The 13,215-nt window shown below is 41.1% G+C and overlaps 1 protein-coding gene across 1 annotated transcript in view; it reads right to left on the bottom strand.

Moving 5' to 3' along the window:
• Positions 1–13,215, bottom strand: part of IFT43 (intraflagellar transport 43) — a 100,403-nt gene that overhangs the window by 58,671 nt on the left and 28,517 nt on the right. Inside the window, exon 2 of the mRNA XM_008567073.1 lies at positions 5,627–5,691. Coding sequence (XP_008565295.1) covers positions 5,627–5,691 — 65 coding nt within the window. The remainder of the gene's footprint in view (positions 1–5,626; positions 5,692–13,215) is intronic.

Raw genomic sequence — 13,215 nt, 5'->3', positions numbered from 1 at the left:
CCCACCTCCAGGGTTATGGAGAAAGCAGCTGCACAGCCCCCAAATCAATACTTCACCCAATCCCTTCCCTGTAAGTAACTCACCCATCAATAATAATAATAATAATAAACTTGTAAACCATATGGAGCTGCCTGCTTCATTCTTTGGTCTCAGGATACCTTTTCAGTTTGGTGGGTATTATACTTTTAGCTCACACTCAGACAGAGAGCAAAAAAGAAAAAAACTTTTCTTTATAGGAAAACTCTAGGTAATTAATACAGAAGAAATGATGGAATTAGAGAATTAACATTTTACAACCCCTGATTTAATAACTGATTCAGGCAAGGATCATTAATAGATGCTAAAACCACTGGATGAAAGGTTGTAGGTGAACAGAATTCAAAGTGGCACCCCAAATGATCACTAATTATTTATAAAAGACAAAAAGAACCTTCACAATGGAGAGAGCTAGAGGTCATCATTTACAGTAAGTGATCAAACTTAGTAACACCAATGCAGGGATAAGCTGACATCACACACCTCCTAACTCGATATGCTAAGAAGTACACGATATCACTTGTTCTTGTTGAAAAACTTTAACTTGAATCTAATCATGAAGAATCAATTAGAGAAATCCAGAATATGAGACATTGTACAAGACAACTAGCCTGGATTCCTCAGAAAAGTCTTAGGAGGATGAGAAGAAAACAAAGGGGGGCGGGGGAGGGACTATTCTAGATCCAGAGAGACTGAAGAGACAGAATTACTAAATGCAATGTGTGAACTCTGATTGTATCCTGGAGCTATAAAAGATATTTGGTGACAAACAAGGAAATTTAAGTATAAACTATATAATAAGTATTATTAAATCACTATGAATGTCTTAGATGTGATCATGATACTGTGATTATTTGGAGAATATCCTTAATCTTGAGAGATGCATGCTGAAGTTTTTAGGGGTGTAATGACTACAACTTACTTTCAAATGGTTCTAGAAAACAAAAGTGTGTGTGTGTGTGGGCACATGAGAACATGGAGGGTAGAGGGAGGGAGAATAAAGTGCGAGGACAGGGTAGAAAGAATTGGAAAAAAAATATTTTTAATAGTGCTATTTTCAAGGCAACCATTGCTTAAGGAATTCTAAACAAGGGTAGTATCTATCCATTGAAAAAAATAAACTATTCCTACATGTATCTTAAGTAGTTAAACGTGAGAGTTAGCCATCCCACTGGCATAGTAAATTCTGGGTTGTTTTTTTTTTTCCCTGAACTAAAAGATATTCAGCACTTGCTCCTTCTGACTTACAGGCATCTATGATTCCACTTATTTTGCTCATAAGATGGGTCTATTGGCAAAGGCTAAAAAAAAGTCTCAGCCCCAGGGCCGGCCCGTGGCTCACTCGGTAGAGTGCGGTGCTGATAACACCAAGGCCACGGGTTCGGATCCTATATAGGGATGGCCGGTTTGCTCACTGGCTGAGCGTGGTGCTGACAACACCAGGCCAAGGGTTGAGATCCCCTTACTGGTCATCCTTTAAAAAAAAAAAAGTCTCAGCCTTACTATGGTATTCTTTATGTCAGACTGGCCTAGGTTAACTATAAGTAAGCAATGAATCAAATTTCAAGAAGCACAAAGACTAACTGCAATCAAAACCTGTTTGGTCTGGAAGCTGCCTTCTCCAGCATTGCTGAAACCATGGAGGCTAACAAAAGTGGCTGAAGGCAACAGCCAGCAGTGCCATATCATAGAGACCATTTTCTAGAACACATGTTATACGACACTTTCATGTTTTAGAATCACAGAACTAACAGAAACCTACATTATTACATTATTACCTTATTTCTTAGGCACCAATGTTAGTCATATATGTTATTTTTAACAAAAATAGCAGCAGCTGACTGGGTACTAGCATTATGCTGGGTATTTTTCCTACATTGTATGTCTAAGCCTCAGAGCAACTCTTTGCAATACGTATTATTATTGCTACGTGACAGGGGTTAAGTAACTTTCCCAAGCTTACACAGCCAGTTAAAGTGTTGAAACCTGAATTCAAACCCAGGTATGTCTGAATCAGATGTCCATGGTTTTAAACTCATTGTGATGTTGATTCCTGTGGGTAAAACAAGAGAGATGACTTGATCGCCACACTGTAATCAGCATGGAAATCCTGCCCTTGTCAGGATGGGAGGAATACAGAGAGGGTATGTGGGAGGAAGAAGTTTGAGGACCGTTCTCTCTTTAGTCAAGACAAGGTCTTCTGAAACCATCCCAGAGACACGGATGCTCATCCTGAATGGCCCAAGAGTCATATTTCTGCTCTAGGTCATGAGCATTCTCAGATGCTAGCAGAAACCTAAGAGGATATCATTTGCTAGTCGTGTCCAATTCTTAAATCATAAGGTTTAGAAAACACTTCTGATACGAAATCTTTGGAACTCTGACATTCCTATGCTTAAGGCTTTGAAGTAACTCATGATTAATGAAAATTCCTGATATTTAAAATAACCCTGCTTTTCTTGACCTGGCTTTACTTCTCCCAAATAGACCCTTCATATGGAAGCATTTATGCCATTGCAAATATCCCAAAACTCCTGCAACTCATAAATGTCACCATCTGCCAGAAGGCCCATGAGAAGACTAGGAAGGTACTTCAGAAAGTTCAAGGAAAGATTCATATTATCTTTTAATTCTATTTTTCCTCAAACTTTTGAAGTACACTCGTATGGTCAAAGCCCACCTATAAGGATGGAATAGGGATGAGAAAGACAGTCACCATTATTATAACAACAGCCAACATCTAAATAACAACAGCTTCCTAAATGCTTCTCTCTCTTCTAAGCACTTTACACGTATAAAGTGATTTAATCCTCACNAAAAAAAAAAAAGTCTCAGCCTTACTATGGTATTCTTTATGTCAGACTGGCCTAGGTTAACTATAAGTAAGCAATGAATCAAATTTCAAGAAGCACAAAGACTAACTGCAATCAAAACCTGTTTGGTCTGGAAGCTGCCTTCTCCAGCATTGCTGAAACCATGGAGGCTAACAAAAGTGGCTGAAGGCAACAGCCAGCAGTGCCATATCATAGAGACCATTTTCTAGAACACATGTTATACGACACTTTCATGTTTTAGAATCACAGAACTAACAGAAACCTACATTATTACATTATTACCTTATTTCTTAGGCACCAATGTTAGTCATATATGTTATTTTTAACAAAAATAGCAGCAGCTGACTGGGTACTAGCATTATGCTGGGTATTTTTCCTACATTGTATGTCTAAGCCTCAGAGCAACTCTTTGCAATACGTATTATTATTGCTACGTGACAGGGGTTAAGTAACTTTCCCAAGCTTACACAGCCAGTTAAAGTGTTGAAACCTGAATTCAAACCCAGGTATGTCTGAATCAGATGTCCATGGTTTTAAACTCATTGTGATGTTGATTCCTGTGGGTAAAACAAGAGAGATGACTTGATCGCCACACTGTAATCAGCATGGAAATCCTGCCCTTGTCAGGATGGGAGGAATACAGAGAGGGTATGTGGGAGGAAGAAGTTTGAGGACCGTTCTCTCTTTAGTCAAGACAAGGTCTTCTGAAACCATCCCAGAGACACAGATGCTCATCCTGAATGGCCCAAGAGTCATATTTCTGCTCTAGGTCATGAGCATTCTCAGATGCTAGCAGAAACCTAAGAGGATATCATTTGCTAGTCGTGTCCAATTCTTAAATCATAAGGTTTAGAAAACACTTCTGATACGAAATCTTTGGAACTCTGACATTCCTATGCTTAAGGCTTTGAAGTAACTCATGATTAATGAAAATTCCTGATATTTAAAATAACCCTGCTTTTCTTGACCTGGCTTTACTTCTCCCAAATAGACCCTTCATATGGAAGCATTTATGCCATTGCAAATATCCCAAAACTCCTGCAACTCATAAATGTCACCATCTGCCAGAAGGCCCATGAGAAGACTAGGAAGGTACTTCAGAAAGTTCAAGGAAAGATTCATATTATCTTTTAATTCTATTTTTCCTCAAACTTTTGAAGTACACTCGTATGGTCAAAGCCCACCTATAAGGATGGAATAGGGATGAGAAAGACAGTCACCATTATTATAACAACAGCCAACATCTAAATAACAACATATAAGGATGGAATAGGGATGAGAAAGACAGTCACCATTATTATAACAACAGCCAACATCTATGGAGTGCTTCCTAAATGCTTCTCTCTCTTCTAAGCACTTTACACGTATAAAGTGATTTAATCCTCACAAACATCCTTTGAAGAACTATTTTCAATGCCATTGTACAGATGAGAAAACTGAGGCGCCAGAGAGGTTACATCACTTGCTCCAAGTCTCTGAGATAATAAGGGAAACAGTTAGGATTCAAAACTAGGCAATCTGGCTCCAGAACCTATGGCTGTCACCCACCACACTCTGCACCTCTCAACATGGAACCACAGGGATCAGCCTCTGGTCTAAAATGTGGAAAGGCTGGGAGGGCTAAAAACAACAGCAACACTCCTGTTACGAACATAATTGCCATCAGTCCCTGCACCACCCTCTACATGTCTATCCAGGGGCTCAGCAATGATAAACACCTGGGCCAAAATCACCCAGCTAGGTGAGAATGGAATCTGCAGTCACAGCCCCACACTGTGAGCCCCATGCAGTGTAGAAAGTGCTGCCACATGCACTGTGACATTAGATTATTCTTCACAGGAACTCCGAAGTAAGAGGATAGGTTGATCAGATACTCTGGATGGTCACAGTACCAATATTCACATTAGCTTACAGCACTGGCTTACAAGTAAACTCAAGATAACAGTTAGGCAGGGTGACAGAACCTCTGTACTGTTCCTCTTTATCAATAAATAATCTGTGTGTGTGGGGGGGTACTTACTGCAGAGTTCATCAGCAGTTCCTAACATGCAATTCACTATGTTTGCAAAATTACTTTAAGTAGAACACTGAATGCTACATTGTAGATGATCTTTGTAAACCTTACGCCAAGTAAGAGAAACCAGTCATAAAGGACCAAATAACCTATGATTCCTTACAGACATATGCCCTATTACAACATTTCAGTCAATGACGGACTGCACATATGATGGTGGTCCCATAAGATTATAATGGCTGTACTATATAGCCTAGGCGTGTAGTAGCTATACTGTCTTGATTTGTGTAAATACACCCTATAGTAGCTATACTGTCTTGATTTGTGTAAATATACCCTATGATGTTCGCACAACGATAAAATCACCTAATGACATATTTCTCAGAAAGTATCCCCATCGTTAAACGATGCATGACTGTACATAAAATGTTCAGAATAGGCAAATCATAGAGATAGAAAGTTGATTCCTAGGGCTGAGGAAATTGAGGAGGACAAAGGAAGTGACTGCTAACAGGTACAGGGTTTCTTTGGAGGGGGTGATAAAAATGCTTTAAAATTGATTGTGGTGATGACCGCTCGACTCTGTGAATGTATTAAGAATGATTAAGTTGTACACTTTAAATGAGTGAATTGTATGGTATATGAATCACATCTCAATAAAGCTATTACAAAAAATAAAACAACAGCACAGGAGCAAAGTCCCCATCCCACTCTGCGCCCCTGCCCAGCTGCTAGTACTCACTTTGAAGCCTTCATGGAATCATCTAACCAGCCTCCCTGGCGGCGAGGTGGTTTGGGAGGAGGAGCCTGTAAGGAAAGAGAAGCCAAAATAACAGTCACTCAACATAATGGTGGGCTAACCCAACATGCAGCCTACCTTTTGAATAAAAATACAGGAACTTTTCTAATTTACTATGAAAAACTGGGTGCTTCCATACCCTCCTGGTGCGTGTATAAAGTGGCAACATGTTTCTGGAGGGCAATTTGGTGATGTGTGTTGAAAGCCTTCAAAATGCTCATACTTCTTGAGCCAGCAATACTTATCCCAGGAATTTATCCCCAGGAAATAATCAGAGAGGAACATAATGTTATTTTTGAATAATGAATAGTTGGAAACAACCAAAATGGACAGCAACAAAAAATTAAGTAAATGGTGGAATGCACATGAAAATACTACACAAATAATGAAAAATTACATTACAAAAAATATTTAACGATAGGAGAAAATTCAATATGTATTAATTTTCAAGTGTTGCAAAATAGTAGGTATATGTTTCTGATTTTGTGAAAAGATTATTAATACATAATATCTAGTGTTAATTAGCTATATGTATATGTCTGGGAGGGGACACCCATTATGGGCAATTTTAATTTTCCTTCTCTGTTCTGTTGTGCATTTTCAAATTTTTTAAATAGTCAACTTATATTACTCTTAAAAACAGAAAAGTAATAAAATTAAGCTGTAAGAGTGAGGCTTGCTTAGAAGACATAAACTAAATTGGTGCGTTAAAAATCTACCGAAATTATCTCAGCAGGAAGCATTTGCTCATAACAGATACATTCAGAAACCCAAATGAAGGCATTCTTGTCCAGCATAGCACAACTAAAAACACCAGGGGAACATCAATCAATCCACCGAAACATTTAGGTTGGATAAAGTAGCACAGAACATTTCCTATTTTGAATTACTCAGCTTCCTCTTAGGACTGTTTTTTGAAATATCAATTTTCTTTTTCCCAAGAACTTTATATAACTGCAACTGTTGCTCTCAGTCTAAGGAGGTACGTTGATGACTGGACCAAAACAGGGGTTGGCAAACTTTCTCTGTAAAGGGCTAGGTGGCCAATATTTTTGATTTTGCCGGCCATACTGTCTCCATCCCAATTACTCAACTCTGAGACTGTAGAGCAATAATTAGCCATAGATAATAGGTAAACGAATGAGTGTTGCTGTGTTTCAATAAAACATTACAAAAGCAGCAGGCCACATTGGGCAAGAAGGATATGGCTTGCTGATCTCTGAATTAAAATGTTGTGTCACCTCAACCTCTTTTCTTAGACTATCCCTTAAAGGCTGACCTGTAATTTTTAAAGAAAACACCCCCTCAACATGCCTAACTACCTTTATATGTTTGATATTTTTAGTTTACACCACGTTTTTTCATCGCTCCCTCTCTAATAGTGCCCCAGCCTGCCAAGGACGTGCCCAGTTTAGATATAGGACTTTTCTCCAGAGTGGGCCAGAGCCTGCTGGAAGTGACTGAGAAGAATCCAAGTCCTGAAATGCCTGCATCCTGGGAAATATAAGCAGAACTTTAGAGAAAGCAAGTTTTCTATGCAAGAGGCAGGGAATAGCTATTTGAGGGCTCTGTACATCTCAGAAACAACAAAAACACCCAAGTGGAAAACCAGAAATGGTCTCCATGGGGCCAGGCAGGGGGGGAATCCAAAGAAGATGTACTAAGAGATCCCCACCATTGCTTCCCAGTCCATGAGTACTTTCTTGGTGTACCCATGCCTAGGCTGGAAGGGGAAGTCTTATATTGAACAACCCTTCTTCCCTTAGACACAGCTGGTTGAACCAGGGATGTACCAGTCTAACCAATCAGAGCCAACTGGATTCCCTGTCCCAGGAATCTGGAATTGAAGCACAGAGGCTAAGTTGTTCAGATAGCAGTAAACTGTAAGGACCAGCTAGAATGAGAATAACCTAAAACTACACAAGCCAAAGTTGTGTATAAGCAGAATACAAGAACTTCATCTTGTTGAGCTCTTACCACGCGTAAGGCACTGTGTTAGGCAGACTTAAAATGTTAAAGATGAATAAACTGTATTGGGCCTTCTACCCCCAGGATGTTTTAAACCAATCTGGCCTGCAGCTATCTTCCCTGTGCTTTTGCGAATAACAGTCGCATATTTCTTTACTCAAGGATAGGACCCCGTTGGGATAATGTAATAAAGTCATAAACTGGTAGCCAAATCTTTTGTTTGGTCATAGTGTTTTTTTGTTTGTTTTTATTCTTAACTTTGTTACCATTTAAAAATTGGAAGATTTCCAAACAAAAAGTCAGGTTCCAGCTTCTCTTGGAAAACTGGAAGATCTAGTACCTCTGGGGCTGAGTAGGAGCTACCCACTATGGACAGGACATGTGCACTGCAGTTTGCCACAGTCCCCACCCTCTCTGTCTCCTTCCTGCTAAAGTCAAGTGCCAGTTGCCATCTATTATTGCTGCATTTGGGCTGCTGTTGCTCTTTCAGTACAGAATTCTCTCTGTTCCTACCTAAAGTGGGAAAATGAAACCTATCCAGGTGTTTTGAGAAAAATGGGAGAGAGCATATCTCGTGACTCTGTCTCCTTCCTGCTAAAGTCAAGTGCCAGTTGCCATCTATTATTGCTGCATTTGGGCTGTTCTTTCTCTTTCAGTACAGAATTCTCTCTGTTCCTACCTAAAGTGGGAAAATGAAACCTATCCAGGTGTTTTGAGAAAAATGGGAGAGAGCATATCTCGTGACGGAAGCGTGCTCTTTTCTTACATGTTCAGTGTGCAAACTGAAAGCACATTTGTGTTTTAACCTTAGTCACACTTCACTTACCAAGGCTGCCTGGCCCTGCTAGCATCTGGGTGTGTGACCCCTGAACTAGACCCTCAGAGGGGTCCTCTGCTTTCTTCTCTTTGCTCTGGATATTGGGGAGGACAGAATGAACCCAAGTAAAATCCACAGTGCACAACATCAGGAGTGTGCAAGTCTACTGGGGAGCTGACTTTTCCAGTGCTGTACGGTACCCAGAGTCCACAGCAAGAAGGGAAAGAACCTGCATCCCCTGTTACTACCTCCATCTTCTACCATGGGATGTGGGTTAGAAGGTGAAAGGAGGAACAGGAACGGAACTGGGAAGAGATTGTGAAAGATGAGGCAGCATGGAAAAGGAGCAGAAGCAACATAAACTCCTTTCAAAATGTACTCCTTTGACTAATCCCTAAAACTGTTAAGGGATTAAATTAGTAACTAAATGGTAAATGCTTAGAACAGTGCCTGGCACACAAGAAGTAGCATATCTTTGCTGTTATCATCGTCATCATGGTTATTACTAATGTCGATATATGAAAGGTTAGAACACATATATTAAAATGTACAACCAGGGGCCGGCCCGGTGGTGCACTGCTACAGTGCGCCGCTTGTGAAGTGCGGCAGGCGCTCCCACCGAGGATTCGGATCCCACATACAGACCGGTTCCCGCTCACTGGCTAAGCGAGGTGCGGGCGCAACACTGAGGGTTGCGATCCCGTTGCCGGTCCCGGTCCGGTACGGGCGCGACACTGAGGGTTGCGATCCGTTGCTGGTCACGAAAAAAGACAAAAAGGAAAAAAAAAAAATGTACAACCATTTNGAGGGTTGCGATCCGTTGCCGGTCACGAAAAAAGACAAAAAGGAAAAAAAAAAATGTACAACCATTTGGGGGGGAGAAAAAGACTCCTTTGGGCCTCGCCTCAGCTGTCACTGTGACTCCTAATGGACACTAGGTGGTTAATAGAGTTCCTTCTAAGATTCTAAAAATCAAAATGATCTGCTTTATTTTTTTAACCACAAACCCCAGGAAGCCGCAGCTATTGGGGGTGAGTGAAAATCCTTTCCATCTAGAGGTAACAAGAAACCATATTTCCTCTCATTTTCTTCCCATCACAAAATGGTGCCAGCAGCTTCGAAACAAGATCACCATGTAAGTGTCACTTCTCTATATCCAACACAGTTTAACAACTAGTTCTAAAGTCAAAGGGTTTTTTCACTAACTGAAGACTTCAAGAGTTGACATAATATTGCAAAAACTGGGTAAGCTACTTTTCATTTCCCCCAAATACCTGTGCTATGAGTTAAATGTGTCCCTAAAAAGTTCACGCACTGGAAACTTCATCTCCATTGTAACAGTGTTAAGATGGTGAGAAATCCAATTATGACATTTGAAAGGTAGGGCCTTTAAAAGGTGATTAGATTGTGAGGAATATGCGCTGGTAAATGGATTGATCCATTCATGGATTAACGGGTGTAGTTCTGATGGCTTTATAAGGAAAGCAAGTGACGAGGTTAGATCTCTCTTGCTCAGCCCATTCTTGCCATGTGACATCCTGCATCGCTATAGAAAGTCTTCACCAGATGTGTTCCCTGGACTTTGGACTTCCCAGCTTCCAAAACTGTAAGAAATAAATTTCATTTCTTTATAAATTACCCGGTTTCAGGTATTCTGTTAAAAGCAACAGAAATGGACTAATACAACCTAAAAGGGGAAGGGTTGCAAAGAAATCCTCTTAGCAAAACAAGATAGGGGCTATAGGACTTCCCACTAGGAGTCCTGGCACCCCTCAGGAGAGAGTGCTGAGGCAGACAGGAGATGAGCAGGAACAGGCAGAACTTAGCTCTCTGCAAAGCAGGGCTTGGGCATCTATATGCCTATCTCCTGATGGGAATCCCTTTTTTTTTTTCCCAAAAGTCTTAATGCTTTAATACTTTCAATACTTAAACCTAAAACTGTACAAATGAATTTTGAAGACATTTAAACACCTAATTAAAAAAAACAACACAAAACAGAAAACATGAGCTGTGAGTAGGCACAAGGAAGGGAACTAAAAATTTAAAAGCAGAAACAAAAGAGCCCCAAATCAGAAAAACATGAAAACTAACATTTCAAAAGTCTACTTTTTGGGGAAAAAAAAATCGAAGTAGGGGGGAAAAATCACTAACCTAATCCAGACTGATGGGGAATCCTTACATTTGTGATTTAGTACTCTGAGTCCAAGGATTAGAAATGTTTTTGAAAATACCCCCTACTACGAGTCTTGTTATGACTACACACAAATACCCTGTCCTGGTGAGAGAGACTCAACTAACAATTATCACCAAGTTATAAAGGCTCTTCCCTAGATTTTGACTTCATTCCCTATGTAGGGAGTTGGGCACTGTCCTATGTGCACTGGGTGAGAAAGAAAAAGATGTCATCCCTGTCCCCAAATGTCACCCAGTTCAATGAGGTCAAGAAGAGGCAGAATTCAGGGTATGTCAGGTCTGTGTAAAATCCATGTGATTTGACATCAGGCTTAATCTGAAACCCAAGAGGCCACAGTGGAGGTGGTAGGTGGACATCAGTGATGGAGAGACGTACAGTCATTCCAGGGTCCAAAGGTGAAGCTGAGGGGGAATCCCTCAGTCATGGGGCACTTCCACTGAAATTTGAAGTTTTCTTGTCATTTTGGTGGTTTTTATTGGGCCACTTTCTCCTGGGGCATCATTAAGACAGCACTCTCACAAGTGCGCACAAAGCTTGCAATTCATGACTATAGACTAAACAGAACTATTCTGACTCAGGAAGCGCTGAGAAGGAGAGGTCAAGGAAACTATGGGAAAAGTGGGGCTTGCCCTGGATTGGAAATGTAAAGGAAAAAGACTATAGACTAAACAGAACTATTCTGACTCAGGAAGCGCTGAGAAGGAGAGGTCAAGGAAACTTTATGGGAAAAGTGGGGCTTGCCCTGGATTGGAAATGTAAAGGAAAAAGAATTCCAGAAGCAATCAGATCCATGGGTGTAGTGACACAGGAATAGCTCATAACACTCCTATAGCAAATGTTACCTGATTACCATATTGGTAGAGTCTGAGCCCTTCAGCATCTATTACTTTACAATGCAGGCCTTAAGTGGAAGCCAATGCAAAGTGATCATAATGCAGCAGTTTGAAATTAAGTGCAAACGATCTGTTTGAAATGTAAGCAGATGACTGGCTTTTGGCAACATAATTTAAAAGGTCTGTTGGGTTCCTTGTGCATGGATGGTCCAGCCCCTGAAAGCCTGGCTGCTCTCCAAAAGAGCTATGATGACATCTAGACACCTAGTTAGCTCTGTTTCAAAGAGCCCCACAGCTCTCTCTCCAGGGCAATCTGCAACACAGGACACACACCTAGGCCAAGCCACTGCTGTTGCTCCTTTTAGGACCAGCTGCCAGAAGTGCTGTGCTTTCCCTTCCCAGAGGTGACAGATCCAATGCTGGGGGACCTGCGGGGGCCTGAATGCTCTCGCCAGCTCAAAGGTCAGAGCTCCAGTCCCCTACCTGGACTGGTGAGAAGTTGAAACTCTTTTATTACAGAACTTTCTGTTTGGGCTGGGGTCCTTCCCTTTCCTTTCCATCAGATCTAGGCAGGGCCAGAGGAGATATAAACACATGATTTATTTTCTTCTTGAATCTCATATGTCTGAGTTCTCTATATAACGGTCCACTCATGTAAGGGAAAAAGAATTTACTCTCACTCCATCCTTGAAACTAGAAACTTAAATCTTTAGGCAGGCTAAAACAGTCATGGCACTTTTTTCCTGGACCCCACCAATTCCAGAACCCTCCTTGACCAAGCACTTGGGAAGACATTACCAATCTGGTTGAGTTAACACTTTGGAAGAAATCTATTTGTTATGCCTGTTGAAGAAATCTATTTGTTATGCCTGTTTTAGGGAGGAGGGAGAAAAATGGATGGGAAAGACAGATTAGAGCTCAAATGACCTTAAAAGCCAGAAAGAAGAGAAGGCCTGATCCTAGAATTCAAAAGTCTTGGTTTATTCTTTAAATTACTCCGCTTCTGAAATTCAGAGGCACAGCCCCAAGACATCAGCTGGAAAAATGATTTCCAATTTTGGCTGACTTACTGCCAGGTAACATTACCCAAACTTGTTTTAAAAAAAGAAAGAGTCTTAAAATATGCAACACCAAGGAGGACAGAAATAGGAACGGGTGACGGTAGCCCTTAGGCAGCACATCCCTCGTGTTCTCTTTTGAAAGCTGCAGTCATGTCTCTGAGTGTGGGAAATGAGCGCGGCCTGCTGAGGCTGCCGCCTGATGGACGGAGAGGGCAGGACCCTGCATAGCTCCTGAAGAGCAGCAAAAATGTGCTCTCTCCAAAAATAAACAGGGGGCAGGAATGACTGCGAGTAAGAAGTTGGAAGCATGTGACTGGCGGTTGCAGTCCTGAAATACCAGCTTTCTACAAAAAGGAGCTTGTACGAGGCAGAGAGCGGGAAATTCAGGAAACGGCCTCTTTATATGGTTTCATCCGAATGGGCCAGGATTCAACCAACTGGAATTACCATGTCAGAGGGAGCCTTTAGGGCCAGACTTGTTTCTGATCTTTATATGGTTCCCCCAGATTCTTCAGATGCCAAAATAGAAATGATGCTTCAGTGCCAAAAAAGGAGCTGTTTGAGTTTAGAAACTTCTCACACACTCTTAGAAGTCCTGGAGAAACCCCACCCTCACCCCCAAAATATGAATCAGGCCAAGAGTTCTGAATTCAAACCAC

The sequence above is a fragment of the Galeopterus variegatus genome, unplaced genomic scaffold, assembly GCF_000696425.1.
Source record: "Galeopterus variegatus unplaced genomic scaffold, G_variegatus-3.0.2 Scaffold290, whole genome shotgun sequence".
NCBI lineage: Eukaryota > Metazoa > Chordata > Mammalia > Dermoptera > Cynocephalidae > Galeopterus > Galeopterus variegatus.
The sequence above is the reverse complement of the archived record's forward strand: the minus strand, read 5'-3'. Positions and strand labels throughout refer to the sequence as shown.